The sequence below is a fragment of the Rhinatrema bivittatum genome, chromosome 1 (genome assembly GCF_901001135.1).
Source record: "Rhinatrema bivittatum chromosome 1, aRhiBiv1.1, whole genome shotgun sequence".
NCBI lineage: Eukaryota > Metazoa > Chordata > Amphibia > Gymnophiona > Rhinatrematidae > Rhinatrema > Rhinatrema bivittatum.
In genome coordinates this window covers 182,565,373-182,589,407 of record NC_042615.1, presented here as the reverse complement: position 1 = coordinate 182,589,407, position 24,035 = coordinate 182,565,373, and the positions used below count along the sequence as shown (strand labels likewise).

Below are 24,035 nucleotides of genomic sequence, written 5' to 3'. Positions count from 1 at the left end.
TGATGATATTAGACGTAGGTTCCCATTCAAGATTGCAAATACAGGGGTGAAATATTTGGGGGTCACACTGGGAGATAGGATAGAAGATTTATTCAAACTCAACTATGAAAAAATATGGGGCCCATACAAAAGGATTTACAAGCCTGGGATAGGATGCCCTTTTCTTGGTTAGGATGGATTTCTGTAGTGAAAATAAATATTTTAACTAGATTAAGTTACCTATTTCAAACTTTGCCCATTTCTATTCCCAAGGATAGGATACTACAATGGCAGTGGAAATTGTTCCATTATATCCGGAAACGACGTCCCCACAGGGTCAGCAGATCAGTTCTGACGCGTCCTAAAAAGAGAGGGGGACTGGGAGTTCCCTGTCTTCAGAAATATTATCTAGAGGCATAGTTACGGGCAGTTATCAGTTGGCATCTCAGAGGACAGAAAAAAAGATGGGTGGGGCTGGAAGCAGCAAAGCTTGGGGTGGGGTCCCCGGCTCCATTAGTATGGTTGCCTAGGAACTCCCATAAAATACCGGGGCAGACTCCCCCGGCGGTATCTCTTACTTTAAAGCTTTGGGATAAATAGAAAGCAACCTTGGTGGGACAGAGAACTTTCTTTTACAACACCTCCATTTTCTTTAATTCTAGTTTTATCCCCGGGTACTCCAAACGGAAAGAGAGGAAATGGGCAGAGAAGGGGTGTCAACGTCTGGGACAAGTGTGGGGTGGGACCCGCCTTAAAACATTTGATGAGTCCGTTCAGGAATATGCCCTAGACAGATCTGATCGATACTTCTACCTCCAATTGGGGCAATTTATAACTAGGAAAGCAGTAAGATCAGACCTTCTTCAAGGCAGAACCCTTTTCGAGGGCTTTTGCGAGAAAGCCTGCTTTATGACTAAGGTGATTTCAAAAACCTATAATATGCTATTTTCAGCTCCGGCGTGCCTTCCAGCACATATGATATTTTGGGAAAGGGATCTTCAAGCGGCATATAGAGGAGGGGGAATGGGATGTCTGCTATACTAACATACAAAAAAGCTCTATTTCTGCGGCTATTATCGAACAAGGCTATAAATTGTTATACAGATGGCATCTCCTACCCATCCGACTTGCAAAATTCTCTGTCTCTGGAAGTCAGAAATGCTGGAGGGGATGTGGTCTAGACGGATCCTACTATCATATGTGGTGGGAGTGCCCCAAGGTGGTACTCTTTTGGGAGGAGATGAAAATTTATTTCTCATATAACAGGCCTGCCTGTTGATTTGTTGGGCATTCCGCCGGCAGGTACGGGTTCCCCGATACCCTATATTGGCCAACAAGTGATAATAGCAGCAAGAGGGGCTATAGCTTATACATGGAAGGAGGCACAATTACCACCCTTGCAAAAAGTGCTCCAACGTCTACAGAAGATATATTATCTGCTTCACCTCACTGCAATCCGGCATGGATGGCTACCTAAATTCGAAAAATTGTGGCAATCATACCTTAACTGGCAGACCCATGACCAACAACCTTTGGGGGATAAAGTATAGCACGGGGAAAGGGGACTTCATACGTATACTTCACGGGGTGTGTGCATAAGATGAGGAAGTGGGAGGGGGGGGCTTATTCAATAGGTTTATGAGCAGTAACTGTTTATGTTGATATGTTAAATGTGTGGGGCTTTCAAAACAGGAACAGGCCCACATAATTTCCTGTATCTCACATTTATTGGATTTCTCTTTTCTTGTATTATTGAGACATATATTGAAAGGGTTGTGTTATACAGATGAATGTTTGTTATCATTACATTCTGTTTAATAAAAACTATTCATTTAAAAAAAATACATAAATATGCGCATTTCCCAAACCTTGGCCCAGAATGCCCTCAAAATGCCATCTTTGTACATGCATACTTTGTATGGCATCAACAGTATGAACATATCACAGGCATTCTATAAGTAACCACTGCAATTCCATAAGTAAAGGTGTTACATGGTCCCTTCATTTTGCTCCAAAAAAAGGAGTTTAAGCTGCTGTATTTTGACCAGTTGTAGGTGCCCCATAAGAACCTTTGAGCATCCCTGATATAAAGCATGACAGTAGTTCAAGCTTGTTTAAGATGAGAAGGTAAATCAGCATTTCCAAATCTTTTTTACCGAGACATGATCGAAAGTGACCATAACGCTCTTAAATGAAAAAAGCAGGGCTGTAGTATAGATGAAACCTGCCCCTGCATTGATTGCTTAGGAGTCCAATCTCACTCCTAATGATGTAACATTATCTTTTTTAAGGGAATACTAATATTCTCAATTATAAGGGAAGATTTTAATGGATGATTCAATATGACAACTTTAATTTATGTTCCTGCAACCGCATATGAATAGCATCTAAGCAACTGTTCAGCCTAGATAATTTTTTGGTTTGATCTAAGCCTAAATAAGATACCAACTGAACATTATCAGCGAAAATAAGCAACTAATCCCCAATCTCTGGATGGTAGCAGTGAGTGGAGCATGATTGAAAAGAATCCTGAGGGACACTACAAAGTAGAGGCCTAGATGTAGAATGATTTTGTCTCCAAGCAACCCTATATACTTGATCTGATTAAAAAGGCACTGAACCGTTTTAGTGCTATTCCACTAAATCCTGATTCCATTAAATATGTCAATCGCCACACTCATAGCCAATAAAATGAGTGCATCTTTTCCTCCATCTGCATAAATTCTAATCTCATTTAACAAAGCAAGGAGTAACATTTCCATGTGATGTCTTTGTCTAAGTTCAGCTTGTCTAAGGTAGAGGGCATTACTCTTTGCTAAGAAATTAGTCAGATGAAAGACCACTTTTTCTACTACTTTGGAGATGAAATGCAAATTAGAAACTGATCTATAGTTTCCTACATCATCAGGCTTCAGTTTTCCTTTTTTTTTTAAACAAAGGCTTCATTGAAATTTATTTAAACAAAAGAGTAAAAGATCCTAACTTCAAAATCTTTTGGACTATTTCTCGTAAATAAGGGATAAGCCTTAATTCCAGGTTTTTAACAAATTTTGATGTATTTTTTGAATAGCTAATTCAGTAATTACTTTGAAAGCTGAGAATTTGCTACCAATCAGCCTGGAGGGGGAATTCAGGCATTCTAAATCATCAAAATCAGTTTTAACAGAAGAGGAATTAGGGGAAATTCTTGCTGGATATTAATCTTTTGCTGAAAATAATCAGCATAACAATCCAAGTACACCACTTGTTTAGAAACAGCATAGATTTGAAATTACAATACAAAGAAAAAACACAGAAAAACTGAAACCTATGCTATATCAGTCCCCAAACTGTAGGGGGAGGAGATACTATATCAGAGGAAATAATAAACAGTCATTTATATAAGAAAGAAGATGGCTGAAAACTGGAAGACTTTCTAAACTAAGGTGCCTTTAACCAACAGGAGAAAAGGCGGCACCGGGAATAGGAGTTTTAGAGCCATCTCTATACTGTTGTTTCTCAGAAAAGAAGACAAATACTTGAGATGGGTCGAAAAAACATTTGACCCCTGAAACTTTACCACACACTTACAGGGGAAATGTATAATTCTGACTGCTAGACTGCTGAGCTAGGCCCTACTAAGTTTGTGCCAGCACATGTCAAATACGTGCTGTAAGGAAAGCAGCTGTAGGATAATGGCCTAAGTCAGCAGTAAGTGAAGGACATGGGGATGGCTCACATACAATATATGTGTGGGCTGCATGAAAACCAACTACAAAAGGAAAGTGCAGATATTTTTATTTATTTAAAAACTTTTCTATACAATCGTTAAGTTAAGTACCATCACAATGGTTTACAGTAAAGCACATAAATTAATGTTGAATAAATGTAAAGAACCATATAATCTAAACAGGTGCCATAAAGGTTCGGTTACATAATTTTGTGATAAATACTATTTGGTGAATGTGATAAATCTTGTCCTTTTATACCTGTATCACATTTAATAACAAGTATAATTTTAAAAACTGAATCTTTCTTTTAGTAGTGAGATATTGATAAGAGATGATCCATGTCTTCCTACAAGCTGTGGGAACACAGTATAAAAGCAGAACAAACATTTGGACACAAAAGAAAGAGAATGAATGCTTGGGTGCAAGTGGTCTAGGGAAAGGAAGCCAGACCAGAATGACATATTTAGAAATGATCAATACTTGGCAAAGGTAACTAGAAAAAAATTTATATAAGCCTTGTGAGATTGTGACATAGGCAAGGAGGAATCTTATACATTCCTCTCCTTCCCAGATACTCATATTATTATTACAAATCATTTATTTCCTATAAAATGATTTTACTAAATTTCTAAAATATCTGAGTCTCGTGTCTGGTATATGGGGACTAAAACCATACAGACATTAAACCAAAACAAGGCTCCCAATTGCAAAACACCAAAAGTAACAAAAACCTCTTTTTTTTGGACTGAGTTGCTTTGGATACATCAGGATAAATACGGACCTTTAAACCTTGAAACAAAGACTCCCTGTTACTAAAAAATAGCTTCAAATTATAGTCTCAATCAGAGTCTAAAGCCAAAGTCGCTACAAGAATTGCAGGCAAGAGAGATTCATCTATAGATTTTTCCAACTCTGCAGCCCGCGAACCTTCATTGGGAAGGACGAGGAGCTCCACCTATGGAGTTTGCATCCATGTGAGGACCTCAGGGGCAAAAGGACTGAGACCCGAGGAAGGGACGGATCTCTGGGAAGAACCTCCCCTATAAGGCTGAAAATGCCGGCAGTCCCGGGAACAGATAGCTGCCCGATAAGACCTGGCAATGGGTTTGTCTTCTGGCAAATGAGGGACCTGGTTCTCTCCCCAATTACTTGCCTTTTTTTCCAATTCACTGCCAAATAAAAGCAAGCCCTTGAAGGGCAGCTTAGTAAGGGCAGACTTTGAAATAGTATCTGCAGACCAAGTGCGCAGCCACAGCAATAACTGAAGCAGTTCCTCTAGCAATGGTGTGTACCAAGTCACAGTCTACATCAGCCAAGAAGGCAGCCCCCGATTCTACCATAGGTCCAAGATCGGACCCAGCGCAACCAGATTCTTGACAAAGGCAAAAGGTAGCCCGAGCTACCAAGGCACAACAAGAAGCAATTTGCAAGTTCATTGTCACTGTCTCAAAGGCTTGCTTCAGGGTAGCCTCAATCCTCCTATCCTGAGCATCCTTCAGCGCCACACCTCCCTCTACTGGGATGGCGGTAAGTTTCATGACAGAACACACTAAGGCATCCACCCTAGGGAAACACAAGTGCTCTATGGCCTGCGGATCAAAGGGGTATAAACCCAAGATGCGTTCCCTTTTAAAAGACGCCTCTGGCACACTCCATTCCAGATAAATCAACTCCTGGATAGCATCCAAGAGGGGAAAGAAACAAGAAGCCTTGGGCAGGGTGACCAGAATAGTATCCTTCTTCTGTGTCCCCAAGAAGTCAGGCCCAGCCACTCCAAGGATCTTCAGGGTAACTCATCTCTCCAAAAGAACAGAAGAGTTATATATGGCTCAAAATCTGAGAGAATGTCCCCATCTTCAACAGGAGAAGCACCCCTATCATCATCAGTATCATCCTGATCCACCTGCATTCGAGCTCTGTGAGACCGCACTGCACCACGGCACCTGATCGTGGAGACAGGCGAAGGAGCACTCAGAGCGACAGAGCTTCCTTAGTAGGCACTGCCGCTTCCGAAGACCAGCCCTGTAGAAACGTCAACAATCCCTGGAAGAATTCTACCCAGGAAAAAGAGGATGGATCCATTCTAGGCACCAAAAACCTGAACCTGACATCCTGTGAGCCAGTGTTCCCTGAGAACTCAACCTGTGGATCAATCAAGGGAGGGGACACCCCTGCCATGTCTCCCTCAGTCCCACTCACCATCGTTGGCTAAAGCAGGAGGCGGCAAATATCCCTGAGCATCCAGACAGCATTGGAACAGGCTTAAAGAAAGCTCGATTGAATGGCCCTGATATGGCATGCAGCACAGATATATAGGCGCTTAGGTTTCTTTGTTGCGGGCATCAGGATGTAAGTGTGCAGGACCAATAAAGGCTCGCGACTAGCTTAACCATGGGTATAAGTGTGCCCAAAATGAATGCACATAAAATGTGCATTCAAGCCCATGCACCTAGGCCACCCAGGATTGACGCCTAAACTGGATGCACAGATGAAGACACTCACACGGACGTGCAAGTATGCACTGAAGGCATGTAGCAAACAGGATGCGAAACCACTCCTTGACCTACCACGCGCCAAAAACTTGGGAGTGAGGCCTATCCAAACAGCTGCTCAACCTGCACTCTTTCCTCACCTCACAGAATCCCCCAGAGAGATGAGTGGGGCAGCTGAACATTGAGGAAACAGACCCTTCTCCGACTGTCTTCCTTTCAATGTCTTTTTTTAATTAAAAAAAACCCTTTTACCTGAGCTCAGCTCTCCCTGCTGAGACCATGAATAGGTCCTGGCTATGGGGGAGAGGGCTAAAGCCTTCACTGCCGAGCTTTGTTTTGTTATGCTATACAAAAATAGAAGAAGTGTGTAGGAGTCCGCAAATCTTTTTGAGGCTGAAAAGAGGTCGGAACCTCTAGGTTGGGAACCCTTGACCTAGAGAACAAGCTTCTTGTAAACAACCCTCTTCTCCCTCTTGTAACCACATCTCTGTAAGGCAGAATATATGGAAATTATATTCCTCAATGAGATTATAAATTGAAGATATCTTAGATTTTGATAAACAAACATCAGACCTACTTTTAATTTCTGGTTGATAGTTAAATCATTGATTTCCAAGAGGGGTTTTTGAGTAAGAGGGGAAATGTAAGTCAGGCATTTGGGGGCACCTATGTCGGATAGGAGCATATCTCCTATAACCCTGAACAACAGGAATATTCATGATAGCCATAGTTAACAAAAACAATTAAAAAAAAAACCCATTTTTGTTAGCACAAAGTAAGGAAATACCTTGATTAAATAAGACAGTATATTTCTTTCCAGTGTGCACCACGGGGTGCAGAAGAGGGACTGGCCCTTTGGTGTGGCCTACCTATGGGCTGCCACTAGCTTATGACATTGTATAGAGGGGGGGCGGGGCTTCAAGCCACCACAGGAAACTCAGCAGGGCATTGGGGGGGGAATACAATTTCAAGCACATCTACTTATGCATATATATGCTGAGTTATACATATATTGAAAATTACCCTCAATATATGCAAACACATGGATATTCATTGTACATAGGCTGAATATTGGACCTACTTTTTGGTTTTTAAGGACCAGAACTAACTCTCCAAGTACAAAACTGGTAGTTAGTACTTCATGAGTTTTGATCCTAACCAACCCTTCTAATTTCAACAGTTGATATGCTTACTATTGGGCACCTGTTCACTGTTTCAGAGGCTTCTGTGAAGTATAAATGCATTATTTTTATTTATTTGAAGCTTTTATATACCGAGGTTTAGCACATGCCTTCACCCCGGTTTACATTGGAACGAAACAATGATACATAGAACAATTTGAGAAACAAAAGTATATGCAACTAGCATATGGAGAAGGAAGTAACAGGAATAACTAAAAAATAATTTAATTCAAATAACGAAAAAGAAAATAGAAACGAAAAACGAGGAAGGTATGTACAAACTCGTGCTCTGAATACAAGAAAGTCTGAATGGGAAAAGTAGGAAATGAGGGGGGGATGGGGTAGGTAATGGAAGGAGGAAGGGGTAGGTAAGCGGAGAAGAGAAGAGGGGAGAAGGATGGGAAGCATGAGGCATCACAATTGTGGATTGCTTAAATCATCATTGAAAGTCTGGCTGAAGATCCAGGTTTTCAGTTCTTTTTTGAATGATTTATTTTCGATGATAGTGGTGAGGTAGCATGGTAGGGCGTTCCAGAGTTTAGGCCCCGCTATGGAGAGAGCTCTATTTCTGGTGTTAGTAAGCTTAGCCATGGGATATGTGGGTATTTCGAGTAGACGTTTTTCAGAAGTTCTGGTGTTCCGTTGAGGTTTGTGGGGGTGGAACATTTTACTGACTGCGGAGTTAACTGAATTGTGTAAAGCGTCATGGATGATCGTCAGGGTTTTGTATTCAATTCTTTGAATGATTGGTAGCCAGTGTAGGCTTTTTAGTATTGGGGTGATGTGATCCGATTTTTTATTTCCGGTCAGTACTCTTGCAGCGGCATTCTGCAGTAACTGCAGCGGTTTTAAGGTGGATTTGGGGAGACCTAATAACATTGAGTTGCAGTAGTCTAAGCTGCTGAAGATCAGGGATTGTAGAACTGTTCGGAATTCCTGATGGTGGAGGAGCGGCTTTAGGTGTTTTAGTACATGAAGTTTATAGAAACCTTCCTTGGTTTTGGCTGCTATGTGTGTTTTTAGGTTGAGATCTTTATCGATCCATACGCCGAGGTCCTTTGTTGAGCTTTTTAGAGGTATGGATATGTTGTTGATTAGAAGAGAGTTGTGGGCAATGGTTTGGTCTGAGACGTTTCTTCCAATGAGGATACATTCAGTTTTATTCATGTTTAGGCATAATTTTAACTTGTTGAGCATGTTTCTAATTGTGGTTAGGTGTTTGGCATTAAAATCTACAAAGATGGTTGTATAAATGCTTCTAAAATGCTGTGATTAAAAGGGATGTTAAGCAATTACAATGAAATTTGCTATATAAATCTATATCTATCTATCTATTTATATTGCTATATAAGTGCTATATAAATCTGTCCAGCAGCATGAAAATAATTGTGGTATCAAAGCCTCATTTTTACTGACCTGAAGTATTTTCATGCTAGTTGAATTACTGGCAGCAAAACCATCTTTATTATTAGTAGGAACAGAGAAACTTATTTACCTTATTTTTCGCTCCATACGACGCACTTCTTTTTGCCCCAAAAGTGTGTGTGTGTGTGTGTGGGGGGGGGGGGGTATGTCTGTGCGTCTTATGGAGCAAATATAAAAAAATATTTATTAACTACAACCCCCCCACCCTCCTGACCCCCCCCCAAGACTTGCCAAAAGTCCCTGGTGGTCCAGCGGGGGTACCGGGAGCGATCTCCTGCTCTTGGGCAGTCGGCTGCCAGTATTCAAAATGGCGCTGGTGGCCCTTTGCCCTTACCATGTGACAGGGGCTACCGATGTCATTGGTCGGCTCCTGTCACATGGTAGGAGCAATAGACGGCTGGCACCATCTTAAAAAATGGCGTGGGCGATCCATTGCTCCTACCATGTGACAGGAGCCGACCAATGACATCGGTAGCCCCTGTTACATGGTAAGGGCAAATGGCCACCAGCGCCATTTTGAATACTGGCAGCCAACGGCCCAAGAGCAGGAGATTGCTCCCGGGACCTCTGCTGGACCACCAGGGGCTTTTGGCAAGTCTTGGGGGGGGGGGGGGGGGGGGGGGGCTGTAACTAATTAAATTTGCAGAGTTGGGTGGTTTGTTTTTCTTTTTCACAAAATAGCACGATAAAAGTTTTCCAATCCGGGGTGTGGACAAAAATGGCCCTCCCCAGACCCAAAAACAAAACGGGGACGAAAAACGATTGTATGCACACCCTAATGCTGGAAACGGACGCTCCATAAGACGCACAGATGCCCGGGAATGGAGCCGGTTTAGCACACCATTTTTTTTTAATGTTCCCCCTCTGAACCCCAGGTGCATCTTATGGAGTGAAAAATACGGTATTTTACACTATGCTAAGAAATAACCATATTTGTTCAAGACATCTGTTTCTCATTGATGACGTCTAGAAAATCTTACAAAGTAACCATAATTTTAGTAGCTATTTCATTGGCAGTATGGAGAAATTTACTTATTAATGTCCTTTATTTGAATCCTGCTAAACCAGTCCAGGCGTATGGGTTTATGCCACTCTGTCTGCAGATGGAGACAGAGAACAATTTTTCAAGTGACATCATCAATGCAACTAATAGTGGTGCAGTATAATCACTTACCAGTATTCTTATGACAAAGTGAAGGAGAACAAAAAAGCTCTACAAAAACTATTGAATAGCATCCACAACAGAAGAAAACCCTCCAGTAATCCCCCTCTCGGCAGTTCACCAGGATTAGGAGGGGAAAACAAAGAACAAAGAATAACAATTAGAGAAGCCTTGGATTCTCTCCAAGAAGAAGAACATGACTTCTAATGCACTCGGAAAGTTCTCAAGCAAGGACAAATGTACTGCAGCCACTGTATTCCTGAGTGAGTCCTGGACTGGTCTATCAGGATTCAAGGAAAGGAAATTAACAGGTTAGACTACATTTCTCCTTCCTTATCATACTGCTAAACCAGACCAGACCCATGGGAAAAACAGGCCTATCCCAAAAAAATGCCTGCCCCAAGGCTACATCTATCTTGGTCGGCACCTCTGATCAGTAATGCTTAGTAAAGGACTGTAAAGACATCAAGTGACCACTTTTCAATTTCTTTTGGAATAAATGTTGTTGCCTCTGTCCATGAGGAAACCTGAATTCTTGTCAAATAAGCCTGAAAAGACTCTGGAACTTGTAAATCCCTAAACAAGAAAGATGAAGAGATTGTCTCCTTGATCCACTAGAATAACGTTTCTAACCTGCTCCCCCTTTGCTAGGTTAACCAGACAGCCTATTAGTTTTCTTAGAGGGATTAGATATCTGAGGATAACCTGACTAAAAAAAAAAAAAAAAAAAAAGCAAGGAGATCTATTCTTCCCAAGATATTTTTCTATCACAAAGGCTAGAAGAGAGATTGTTCAGTTTAGAAGTAGAAAAAATTCCCTTGAGCAAGAAAGCCTGCATTGGACAAAAAGAGATCAATTCTGCGGCAAAATAGATAATGATATCTGCAAGCCAAGCCTGCAAATCCAAAATAATCTGGCTGAAGAAATGGGCACTAAAATACCCTCTTTAGAGCAAGATCCTTCAAAGATACTTGCCCAAAATTGTTAAAGGCCATGCGCACATACACTGGGGAATCAGGGCCCTTAAGGGAGAACTGAATATACTTAATGCCGCAAAGAAAAACTGCCACCTCTGGAAGAGAAGTCACAGAGGCCCACCCAAATCTGATCTCTATAAAAAGAGATCACAGTCACTATTACCTTAAAGGAATTAATACCTAATCTCTTACTCAACCTCTCTTGCATAAAAGGCCAAAATGGACGATATATTTGCCCATAGAGCCAGAGCCTTGCAACAAACACAAAGAATACCAGACCATAAACCAATGAAGTTGAGTTCTTACAGCCTTCAGCGAGTAAACATTGCTGCAGGACACCCCTTGCTAGTCAAGAGTACCCTTCAAGGGCCAAGCCAAAAAGCAAAATGGAACTGCATCCTCCACCAACATCTAACCTTGGCATAAGGCTACCACTGCAAGGCAGATGGAGACGAATGCTGGCCTTCAATTTTACCTGCTCTGCATACTGTGGCCTTCCTGGCTAAACCTTACCCCCAAGACAACTTTCAAGTGGTAATCCTCTATTCTCCTTAATGTCTTTCCTATAAAATGTCAGCAAGGAAATATAAACTCATCCCTTGGGCATGACTGGATTAAAACAATTTCCATTGAAAACAGATTCTTTTCAGTGACTGAAGAACTTGTTGGACCAAGGAATTGACTGAGAACACCCAAACAGCCACTCCCTTCGCTTAGGGCAAAAAAATGCAAAGGAGCCAATCTAATAGCCCTGATCTTCCACATGTTTACAAACCTAAAGGTCTCTTCCTTGAACCCTGGCCTCTGGACCAACATCCAACTGGGAGGCTACAGATCCATTCCCTTTGACAGAATCATGGAAGTAGACCAACATGACAGGCTCTCCCTCACTGAAAACAAAAGGGGAGACTAATTCCATAATCCTGCAATAGCAGGACCAAAAAGAGTTAACAGGAATAAAATGTAGGATAGTACATACGCGCTCTGGCCCGTGGACCAATTCCAAGGAGACCACTACTGAATCCAGAAGTTGAAAGTAATCCCAACCGCTGGGAGCTCACCAAGTGGAGAAGGCCTGCACTTGTGTTAATATGATCATCATCGTCCAAATCAAAAGATTCAACCCACTTTGGTACTGACACAGGCTCCTAGATACTCCAATGACTGGAAGAGCAAAAAATCGCTCTCTACATAAATCACTTCCCAATCCCAGCCTTCTAGGAGCAGAACCAACCTGGTTAAGGCTACCTAGCTGTCGTGCAGATATTTGTCTCTTAACAGCCATTTGCCTAGGTACGACAGAACCAAGAGACCTTATCTGCGTAAGCAGGTTGCGACTATTATCAAACCCTTGGAAAAAGTCCTTGGCACTATGGCATATTCAAAAGAAGGGCTCTAAACTGAAATTGCTTTCCTATAATGCAATAGTGCCAGAATTCCCGGTAATCCTCTGTGATGAGCATGAGGAAGAAAGTCCCTGAGGGGTCCATGGATTAGAAAAAAAAACCTTTGCCTGACTGCCAAACTGATTGGGTGAAAAATTTCCATCTGAAGGATAGCTATCCGGAGACATCTTCCAACTTCTTTGAGATAAAAAAAGAGTCGGAAAGAATTATTCTTTTATGGAACCATAAAATGGAGAAAATACTCATTTTGACCCAGAACTTCGAGTGGCATGGAAACACAGCATCCAGTACTGGAGCATCTCTAGGATAGCATTTACCACTAACCCTCTTGTCAGCTGACAAACAGGGGAATACTAAAAAAGTTAGCTGAAATGAAGTGCCAAATTCCAGGGAATCAAATCTGTATCACCAACGGTTCCACATGATATGAATCCATTTCCAGGAGAATTGCTGGAGGTAACTGCATAGGAGTATACTGTGAAAGGGATCTGCTGATTCTTTTCCGGTCAATCAGGAAACTGGTAAAATTGTCATGCCACTAAAGTTATTTAATCTTAAACTCTGGAGTCCTGGTATTGTCATTCCTAGACTTCCTGGCACTCCGAGAAAGCCAATCCTTTCCTTGATACCTGTCACTTGAGCAGCTGACTGCCTCTCTGACCTGTACTTTCTGGCCTCTCTGAAGCAACTGTGACTTCTACTAGACCTGGAAATCTATCCTCTGGGAATTTGTGACTTAGGCATTCCTGAATATTGACTAACTATCCCAGATCCTCGCCCTGAAAGAACATTTGCTGTGACTGATCTTAGACATCAAATCTGCTGCTCAGTGATGCAGCCTCTGTGCTTCTCTAAATGAGGGCACCAAATGAGAAGAAACCCTGATAAAGTTATACATTGAGCAAGCCAGAAAATCCACACAAGGCACTTTCAGAGTCTTCTGTGGCTGCTGCTTCCAGGACATCAAGGCCCAAGCCATACATTTCCCATAAATGGAGAACTGAACAGCTCATGTCGAGGCAAAAAAAGGAGCCTGCTTTAAGAGGGATTCTACCTTCCTGTTCCGTCAGTCCTTAAGCATGGTGCCTCTTCCAACCAGAATAATTGTCTAGCAGAGCACGGTCAATATCATGGTTCGGATTTCCCTGATCTCTGAAGGCAGAGAATACAGCATACTCATGGTCTTACCACACCATCCAGATATTCTCATTCTGCCAGCTCATGTGTCTTACCACTTCAAGGAACAGAGGCCTAAGGCAGTCTCCTGACTCCTTCAAAATGACCACCTGGGTCCAGCAGTTCCTCTTTTTGAAAAACATTTTAGAGGGCTCAAAACTATGGAATGCTATGCCACCTGAATTAAGGCTACAAAGAGATATGAAACTGTTTAAAAAGGCACTAAAAACGTGGCTTTTTAATCAAGCATTTGATACAGAATTGAGCAAATTTCTTTATTTTCATTTTAATTCATTTATTTTAAGTGATTTAATTTATGAACTAATTAATTCCTTTTATTTCAGTTTTATTTTATGACCAAATTGTATTAAATTTGTATAATTTATAAATAAATAAATAAATAAGGATCCTCTTCCACTATATCTGAAAAGAAAAAAATGACCACCCGGGGACAGCAGTTCCTCTTTTTAAAAAAATGTTTTGGATGCAGGAAAGTTGTTCCTCAAGTTATACCCCTTCCAACTCTTCCACACTTACCAAGAGGCAACATGCCTCCATGTCCTCCTCCTTGCTGAGCCCAGAGACAAATCCAGAAATATAGTACTCTCCACCAAGCATAAAAACCCCTTGCTAGCTTGGTCCACTAGGGCACTGGATCCCTAGGTGGAGAGAAAATCATGGGAGACATACCAGGTCACGGAATTCTGAAACCCTTCTCCCACTGGGCCTCTGCAGAGGCAAATTCAGGAAAAAAAACTTCCTGGAGAGAGGGAAAGAGATAGTGACTAGGCTCCTAGAGCCCTTCCCTTTCATAGGACAATCCCAAAGAGCTCAGCAAGCCCTAACCAAAAAAGCTGCAAGACCGAGAAAAAAGGATGGCAAGCTGCAACCCACTCTCAAAATGGCAGGCATCCCTGTCAAAAAATATGGCCACTCATGGAGGCAGGAACAGAGTGCCCTGTCTGGAAAGCTGGGAGGCCTCACCCAGCTCTCCCAAGAACTCCAGCAATTCTGCCGCAAGTGGAACAGCAAGAGATGGCCACACTGCAGTCGCATATGATCCTACATCCCCTCCTCAGTGGTGGCCATGGTCAGCCATGCAACCTGATCCAACAAATGATTGTCACAGTGGACCATGGCTGGACAGAAGAGCCCCTGTCGGCTGCCTGGGATCCCCCAGAAGTCTGCATGGAGGCTAGCCTCAGCCTGAGAATCGTGAGCCGTAGCAGTAGCTGCCAGCACACCATGCTCTGCCTTTCCCCTTCACTTTTTTTTTTTTTTTTAATCAACTGAGCAATACCTGCTTCTCCAGCCCCTGATGGGTAGAAGAGAGAGTCAGTGTGGAGGGGGTGGGGCAGTTCCCCAAGAGAAGATAAAGCCTGCCCCGAGACTTGTCCTGAAGCCTCCTACCCCTGGCTACCAGGACCCCACTGAATGCTGGGAACCACCAGAAGTCTTTGCTCTACCTGGAGAAAACACACCAGGGAGCTGGAGCCGAGTCTTTTAAAACTAAGACAACCTCCCCTGGGAGCTCAAATCAAAGGGGACGTGTTCTACCACAGGAACAACAATAGCTGCCCTGGGAGAGATAGGTCCTGCTCCACCAAGGGATTCATTTCTAAAATTGATGGCATAGATGGCAGCTGGTACTGCTTTAGCCAAGATCATGCCGCACCAATCCATCATGTGTCTACCATCTTCTGCAGACAGAGAATACTGGCAAGTGAGTGTACTGCACCACTATTAGTTGCAGTGATGATGCCACTAGAAAAGGAAAATTGGTTCTTACCTAATTTTCATTTCTGTAGTACCATGGATCAGTCCAGACTCCTGGGTTTATGCAGCCCTGCCAGCAGATGGAGATAGAGAAAGTCTAACTGATACTGCTTCATAATCCCTGGTGTCACTTGTTCCTCAGTACTGAACTGTACCCAAGCCAAAAGACACAAGAACATAAGAATATGCCATACTGGGTCAGACCAAGGGTCCATAAGCCCAGCATCCTGTTTCCAACAGTGGCCAATCCAGGCCATAAGAACCTGGCAAGTACCCAAAAACTAAGTCTATTCTATGTTACCGTTGCTAGTAATAGCAGTGGCTATTTTCTAAGTCAACTTAATTAATAGCAAGTAATGGACTTCTCCTCCAAGAACTTATCCAATCCTTTTTTAAACACAGCTATTCTAACTGCACTAACCACATCCTCTGGCAACAAATTCCAGAGTTTAATTGTGCGTTGAGTAAAAAAGAACTTTCTCCGATTAGTTTTAAATGTGACACATGCTAACTTCATGGAGTGTCCCCTAGTCTTTCTATTATCCGAAAGAGTAAATAACAGATTCACATCTACCCGTTCTAGACCTCTCATGATTTTAAACACCTCTATCATATCCCCTCTCAGCCGTCTCTTCTCCAAGCTGAAAAGTCCTAACCTCTTTAGTCTTTCCTCATAGGGGAGCTGTTCCATTCCCCTTATCATTTTGGTAGCCCTTCTCTGTATCTTCTCCATCGCAATTATATCTTTTCTGAGATGCGGCGACCAGAATTGTACACAGTATTCAAGGTGCGGTCTCACCATGGAGCGATACAGAGGTATTATGTCATTTTCCGTTTTATTCACCATTCCCTTTCTAATAATACCCAACATTTCTGTTTGCTTTTTTGACTGCCGCAGCACACTGAACCCACGATTTCAATGTGTTATCCACTATGACGTCTAGATCTCTTTCTTGGGTTGTAGCACCTAATATGGAACCTAACATTGTGTAACTATAGCATGGGTTATTTTTCCCTATATGCATCACCTTGCACTTATCCACATTAAATTTAATCTGCCATTTGGATGCCCAATTTTCCAGTCTCACAAGGTCTTCCTGCAATTTATCACAATCTGCTTGTGATTTAACTACTCTGAACAATTTTGTATCATCTGCAAATTTGATTATCTCACTCGTCTTATTTCTTTCCAGATCATTTATTTTATTTATTTTAAAAGATTTCTATACCATCTTTCACAAATAATAATTTGACCAAAATGGTTTACAGATATTAGAATAATGTCACATAAAATAAAAATAAAATAAAAATAAAAACATTTAATAAAATAAAATAAAATAAAATCACAAAAAGTAAATGAAAAAAAGTAAAGTTAAGGAAAAATGAAAAAAGTTAAGGAAAAAAAATACAATGTATATTTTAAGCCCTAATTCTAACTAATATGTTCTTAAATTAAATAATTAACTATATTACGTTTTACAAAAACAGAGTAATATATTTATAAATATATTGAAAATTAAGGGTCCCAATACAGATCCCTGAGGCACTCTACTGCCCACTCCCTTCCACTAAGAAAATTGTCCATTTAATCCTACTCTCTGTTTCCTGTCTTTTAGCCAGTTTGCAATCCACGAAAGGACATCGCCACCTATCCCATGACTTTTTACTTTTCCTAGAAGCCTCTCATGAGGAACTTTGTCAAACGCCTTCTGAAAATCCAAGTATACTACATCTACCGGTTCACCTTTATCCACATGTTTATTAACTCCTTCAAAAAAGTGAAGCAGATTTGTGAGGCAAGACTTGCCCTGGGTAAAGCCATGCTGACTTTGTTCCATTAAACCATGTCTTTCTATATGCTCTGTGATTTTGATGTTTAGAACACTTTCCACTATTTTTCCTGGCACTAAAGTCAGGCTAATCGGTCTGTAGTTCCCCGGATCGCCCCTGGAGCCCTTTTTAAATATTGGGGTTACGTTTGCTATCCTCCAGTCTTCAGGTACAATGGATGATTTTAATGATAGGTTACAAACTTTTACTAATAGGTCTGAAATTTCATTTTTTAGTTCCTTCAGAACTCTGGGGTGTATACCATCCGGTCCAGGTGATTTACTACTCTTCAGTTTGTCAATCAGGCCTACCACATCTTCTAGGTTCACCGTGATTTGATTCAATCCATCTGAATCATTACCCATGAAAACCTTCTCCAGTACGAGTAATTCCCCAACATCCTCTTCAGTAAACACTGAAGCAAAGAAATCATTTAATCTTTCCACGATGGCCTTATCTTCTCTAAGTGCCCCTTTAACCCCTTAATCATCTAACGGTCCAACTGACTCCCTCACAGGCTTTCTGCTTCGGATATATTTAAAAAGTTTTTTACTGTGAGTTTTTGCCTCTGCAAACAGTCTAACTTCAGTTAGTCAGCCAGAGTGACTCACTGCTCTCTTGATTAACAAATGTTGGTACCTATTCAAACCAAATCACACTACCTCAACACCTTTCCAAGGTGAGTAACTGAGCTGAACTTTTCAACCTTTTTACTTATGTATATACTGCTCCTAGCTTATTTCTAGCTTCTGGCTACTTTTTTTTTTTTTTGGGGGGGGGGGGGGTGTTGTGATTCGTTTTTTGTTTTTTTTAATACAAACACTCAGTTCTGCAGACTTTTAAAAATAAACACACTACCTACTGCTTACTAGCTGCCTTATCGACTATTTAAAAATACAGTCTAACTTTTTTATTCACTGCCTTACTGACTATTAAAAGCACAAACACACTAAATAATATTCCCAAATAGTTAACTTTGCCCCAATACTTTAAAAAAAAAAAAAGACAATGTCCCAAGCAAAAACTTACTGATTCCTTTCAGCCACCAGCAAGGTGATCCTCTCCTCTCAGTGCTCCCACTGGTAAAACACATAAAAATAAACTGCCAAACAATCTAACCAAGATTAGAACTGGAAAAAATCTAAAAGCAATCAGAGCTGAGTGGATGACTCTCCACCTCCATAGAACGGGCGGGTTCTGGACTGATCTGTGGTACTATAAGAACAAACATTATCAGGTAAGCACCAATTTTCCTTTTCCTGTACGTACCCGGATCAGTGCAGACTCCTGGGATGTACCAAAGCTCCCTACTTAGAGTGGGACCTGGAGAGTCCCACTCGCAAGACACTCTCACCAAAAGACTGAGACTCTGGATCCCCGACATCTAGACAGTAGTGCCTCGCAAAAGTATGCAGTGACTTCCAAGTTACCGTCCTACAAATTTCCTGTGGCGAAACCAACCGAGCCTCCGCCCATGAGGCTGCTTGAGATTGAGTAGAGTGAGCCCTCAAACCTTCAAGCACCTGACGGCCTTTGAGCATGTACGCCGATCCAATAGCCTCCTTAAGCCACCTCGCAATGGTAGCCTTGGAAGCCTGGGTACCTTTCTTCTCACTACTCCATAAAATGAAAAGGTGATCAGATCTCCGAAAATCATTTGTTACCTCAGCAAAGCCCTATGGATGTCCAAACGCCTAAGCTCCCGCGCATGAGGCATAGAAGTATCCAAGTCCAGAAAGGCAGGAAGCTCCACCGACTGATTAACATGAAAAGCTGATACCACCTTGGCAAGAAAAGAGGAGACCGTCCGCAAGGACACACCTGAATCAGAAATCTGAAGGAATGGATTGCGACAAGATAAAGCCTGCAACTCCGAGATTCTTCTCGCAGAACAAATGGCTACCAAGAAAATGACCTTCAAGGTCAAATCCTTAAGTATCGCTTTGCAAAGAGGCTGAAAGGGTGGCTCACATAAAATTTGGAGGACAAAATTAACATTCCAGGACGGACACACTCTCCTGAGCAGAGGACGCAAATTCTCACCCCCCTCCCCCGAAGAAACCAGACCACATCTGGATGAGAGGACAATGTTCCAACATCAATTGTAAAGAAGCCAGAGCCACCACCTGAACTCTGAGATAGTTGAAAGCTAGGCCTTTGATTAAACCATCTTGAAGGAAAGATAAAATCTAAAACACTGAAGACCACAAGACAGTTATACACAATGCCTCAAAGACCTTCCAGACTCGGATGTACAACAATGAAGCAGATGTCCATCTAGCTTGTAGGAGGATAGTTATAACTGCCTCTGGATACCCCCTGTGTCTCAAGCGCCGCCTCTCAAAAGCCAAGCCGCTAGACAAAAACGATCTGCCTGATCTGAAAATAGGCGGCCCTGACGAAGCAGGCAAGGATGATGACTCAATCACAACAGTCCGTCCACTGCCAAGTTGATCACATCCAAGAACCATGGCCAGTGTGGCCACTCCGGGGCTATCAACACTACGGCCCCCAGGTGCCTCTCTATCAGATGCAAGATCTTGCCGACCAGAGGCCAAGGGAGGAATACGTACAGCAGAACCTCCCGAGGCCAAGGAATCACCAGAGCATCGACACCCTTGGCCCGTATTCCCGCCTGTGGCTTAAAAAGCAGGATGCCTTTGCATTGAGACGAATCGCCATTAGATCCACATGGGGTCACCCCCACCTTTCTCGAATGAGTTGTATCACAGACTCAGACAATTCCCACTCTCCTGGATCTAGAAGTTCGTGACTTAGAAAATACACCTGGATGTTTTCGACCCCCTGCAATATGAGATGCCGCTATCTGGACCAAATGCTGCTCCGACCAAAGAATTAACTCTTGAGCCACCATTCAGCTCTTGGTTCCACCTGTCGATTGATATATGCTACGGTCGTCGCATTGTCTGACAAGACCCTCACCGAGCAGCCTGGAACCAGAGGTAGAAAGGCCAGTAATGCTAACCTCACTGCTCTGGTCTCTAAGTGATTGGTAGACCAGGAAGATTCTTCCATCGACCACGTGCCCTGAGCAGATTGTCGCTGGCATACCGCCCCCCCAACCAGAGAGACTGGCATCAGTAGTGAGAATGACCCAATCCAGAACCTCCAGGCTGACACCACATAGCAGATTGGATCTCTGTAGCCACCAAGACAGACTGTCCCTCATAGGAGCATCGAGAGACACAGGCTGATGAAAAGCCTCCGACAACGGGTTCCACTGCGCCAACAGAGCCCTCTGTAATGGTCTCATATGAGCAAAGGCCCAGGGAACCAACTCAAGAGTTGAAGCCATCGAACTCAGAATCTGAAAAACATCCCAAGCTCTGGGTACCCGCAATCTCAACAAGCGCTGAACTTGTGACTGTAACTTGCACACTCTCTCCTCCATCAGGAACACATTGCCTTGCTTTGTATCGAACCGAGCTCCCAAATAATCGAGAGTGAGACGGGGTTAGGTGGCTCTTTGCCCAATTCACCACCCAGCCTACAGACTCCAGAGTATGAATTACCTTCTTGACTGCGGTGCGGCAACTGGTCTCAGACTTCGCCCTGATGAGCCAATCGTCGAGATAACGGTGCACCAGGACTCTCTTGCACCTCAAGGCTGCCACCACTACCACCATCACCTTGATGAAGATGTGTGGTGCCATGGCCAGCCCGAAAGGGAGAGCCTGGAACTGGAAATGCTGACCCAGCACCATAAATCTCAGAAAACGCTGGTGATTCCAATGAATGGGAATGTGCAGGTATGTTTTAGTCAAGTCCAATGAGGCCAGGAATTCCTGATTGCGCACTACTGCAAGATCTCCCTGCGAAATCTTGGGACCTTCAACGCTGCATTTACCTGTTTCAAGTACAGAATGGGGTGAAAAGTGCCCTCTTTCTTTGGAACCACGAAGTAAGTGGAATACAGACTTTTGCCCCATTTGTCCAGAGGTACCGGAACCACAGCTCCTAAGTTCTGCAACCTGTCTAAAGTGTCCTGTACCACCCAACGCTTTTCCACTGACCTGCAGGGGGAGACTAGAAAGAGGTTGCGAATGGGCTGCGCAAATTCTAATGCATAACGTTCTCTTATGATACTGAGCATCCACTGAACCTGAGTGATCTTGACCCAGTCCCCGTGGAATCAAGCTAAACAACCCCCGATAAAAGGAATGACGGAATGGGCCGGCCTCACCTCATTGGGAGGATTTAGCTCCTGTAGCCCCCACCATTGGTGGAAGCTCTGAAGGGCCTACAACTGCCCCAAAAGGACTATCCCCAGGCCTGACCACGGCCCGAAAACTGCTTTTGCGAAGTTGGGGCGCCTCTCGTATGACGAGACCGTCTTCCATCCCTAAAACATGATCGAGAGGGAAAGGACTGCTTAGTCTTAGGCCTATCCTCCGGCAGCTTGTGTACCTTATTGTCACCTAATTGTTTGATCAGTTGTTCCAAGTCCTCCGCAAACAAAAAACGACCTTTGAAAGATAGGGAACCCGATTGGGACTTGGAAGACACATCCGCTGACCAGTTACGCAGCCATAAGAGCTGCCGGGCAGCCACAGCGGAGGCCATAAGACAAGGCGAAGTCCTCACCAAACCATCCAAAGCGTCCGCTATGTACGCGACCGATGCCGCCGAGCGTTCTGCACTACTTTCATCAACACCTGACTTTGCCCGTCCATCCTGAAGGTGCTGCACCCAACGCAGACAGGCACGTTGCATAAAGCTGGAACAAATAGCTGCCCACAAACTCAGAGCAGACACTTCAAAGATCCTCTTCAGATGGACCTCCAGCTTACAATCCTGAACATCCTTTAGCACAGCGGCTCCCGCTACGGGAATGATCGTCTTTTTAGTGACCACCGACACTGTTGCATCCACTTTTGGAATAGAAAAAGGCTCTAAGGTTTGTTCAGGCAAGGGATAAAATTTCAACATCGCTCATCCCACTCTCAACCCCGCATCGGGCATACTCCATTCCTGATCCACCATCTTTTGCACAGACCTATGATAAGGGAACGCTGAAGGGGGACCCAAAGCCCATCCAGGACCAGATCCACCCCATCCATGTCTGCGTCTTCGTAAGGGAACGTTAACCCTAGCTCACTAAGGACCTGAAGAATCAGAGGAGCTAATTCCTCCCTCCGAAACAAATGAAGAATCTTGGGATTGCCCCCTCGGACACTGGAATAGCCTCTGAATTGCCTCCCAGAGCTGGGTTAACCATCGACTCGGAAACCCCAATAACTGTGCCCCTGAATCCCTGGGGGTCTCCGGGGAAAGACAGTCATCTGTATCGTCATCCGCCTGAGCTGGGTCCAACAGACGCTGCACTCCAGAAGACAGATTCCCTCTGGACCAACCAGTCCCCACAGTCTCCACAGGAGTCCCCAGGAACGAAGGAGGGGATACTAGGCCTGCCTGCTGGGACCTGAGGCTCTCCTGTTGTGCCAATTAGGTGCTGTGCAGGAGAAAAATAAACTCCAGGGAAAAGGTGTGGGGAGCCGATGGCAGAATCAACGCCAGAGTCCTGCCTTTCCCCGAAGCCGGTAAACCGAGATGCAAAGTCTCTCCTGCGCCCTCCTACCCCTCCAGTGGGCTCTGGTGGATCAGGGAAAGTCTCGGTGGCGAATCCCCCATCCCTTCCGCTGGCGCAGCCAAAATTGCTGGGGAAGTTAAAATAGCTGCCATTCCCACACCATCGAAGCCAGAGGGCCCAACGCAGGAGGAGCTTTCCCCGGCTGGAGCTCTACCCTCGGCAGAATCAGCAGTGCTTCCCCTGCGTTTCGCTGGGGCCAGGAGCAGCGAAGGCCCTTCACCTCCCGAAACGCAAGCAGAGCACAGCCTGATGCGGCCTAATCACACTGAAAACACGTCACACGCACAGCAGGCACTGTCGCAAACCATGATCAAGCACCCCCTGCCGAGCACAAGTGCCACCGCGAAAACACTCCCTCAAAAGAGTAAAAATTGCATGGTCGAGCCCTGAAAGCTTACCACTCAGCTCCAGCTGCTTCCTCCTCCTTTCTTTCTTTTTTTTTTTTTTTTAACTAACTTTAATAAAACAATAAGGAACTCCCTTCTTGTAAAGCTGAGGGTTGCTGTCCAACTCAGCCCAGCCTAAAGTAAATAGGAGAGGCAGAGATCTCCAAGCAGCTGTGCACAGCCAACAAGTTGCCTAAGCGGCCTCGTGAAGGGGAGGAATCTGGACCACTAGATTTGCACCCCATGGATCACACTGGAGCGGGTGTACAAAAAGGTCACCGACCTCCAGCTCGTCCACCTCAACCAAACACGGAAGGATTCCCCCCCAGGAACCCTCCTCCTAGGAGGAAGGCTCGCAAGAAAAAAGAAAAAGAAATGGGCAAACTACAGAACTACAGTTGTATGCACCAGCCACCATCTGCTGGAGACAGAAAAATACTGAGGAACTGCAGGTGGCATCAGGAATTATGAAGCAGTGTCAGTTAAACTTTCTCTGTCTCCATCTGCTCGCAGGGCTGCATAAACTCAGGAGTCTGGACTGATCCAGGCACGTATAGGGAAAGTTGTGTTCTCTGTCTCCATCTGCAGGCAGGATGGCATAAACCCATGTATCTGCATTGGTCTAGCAAGATAAGAAATGAAATGCTTTTAAACAAATTTATTGCTCCTTCTGTTTTCTGCGCATGTGTCTCTATGGAGAGTACGTTCAACTACACAGTGAATCTAAGACACTGAATTCATTAAACTTCAAAGTACAGCACTCAAAACAGCTGTTTATATTTACATATTAGAAGTCATAATGCTGACTAAATTACTCAAAAAATAAAACAGACACGAAACATTAAGAGATAATTGCTCACTTACCAACATATAGCCATCTGAAAAAAGCTTTGAAATTTTTCATGCTACTGTCTATAACTCTGG

At 43.5% G+C, this 24,035-nt stretch overlaps 1 protein-coding gene across 5 annotated transcripts in view; it reads right to left on the bottom strand.

Annotated features, from left to right (window-relative positions):
* Positions 1–24,035, bottom strand: part of ANAPC4 (anaphase promoting complex subunit 4) — a 221,010-nt gene that overhangs the window by 78,205 nt on the left and 118,770 nt on the right. For all 5 annotated transcript variants that reach the window (XM_029589903.1, XM_029589893.1, XM_029589913.1 and 2 more), the window contains exon 17: positions 23,976–24,031. In XM_029589903.1, the coding sequence (XP_029445763.1) occupies positions 23,976–24,031 (56 nt within the window). The remainder of the gene's footprint in view (positions 1–23,975; positions 24,032–24,035) is intronic.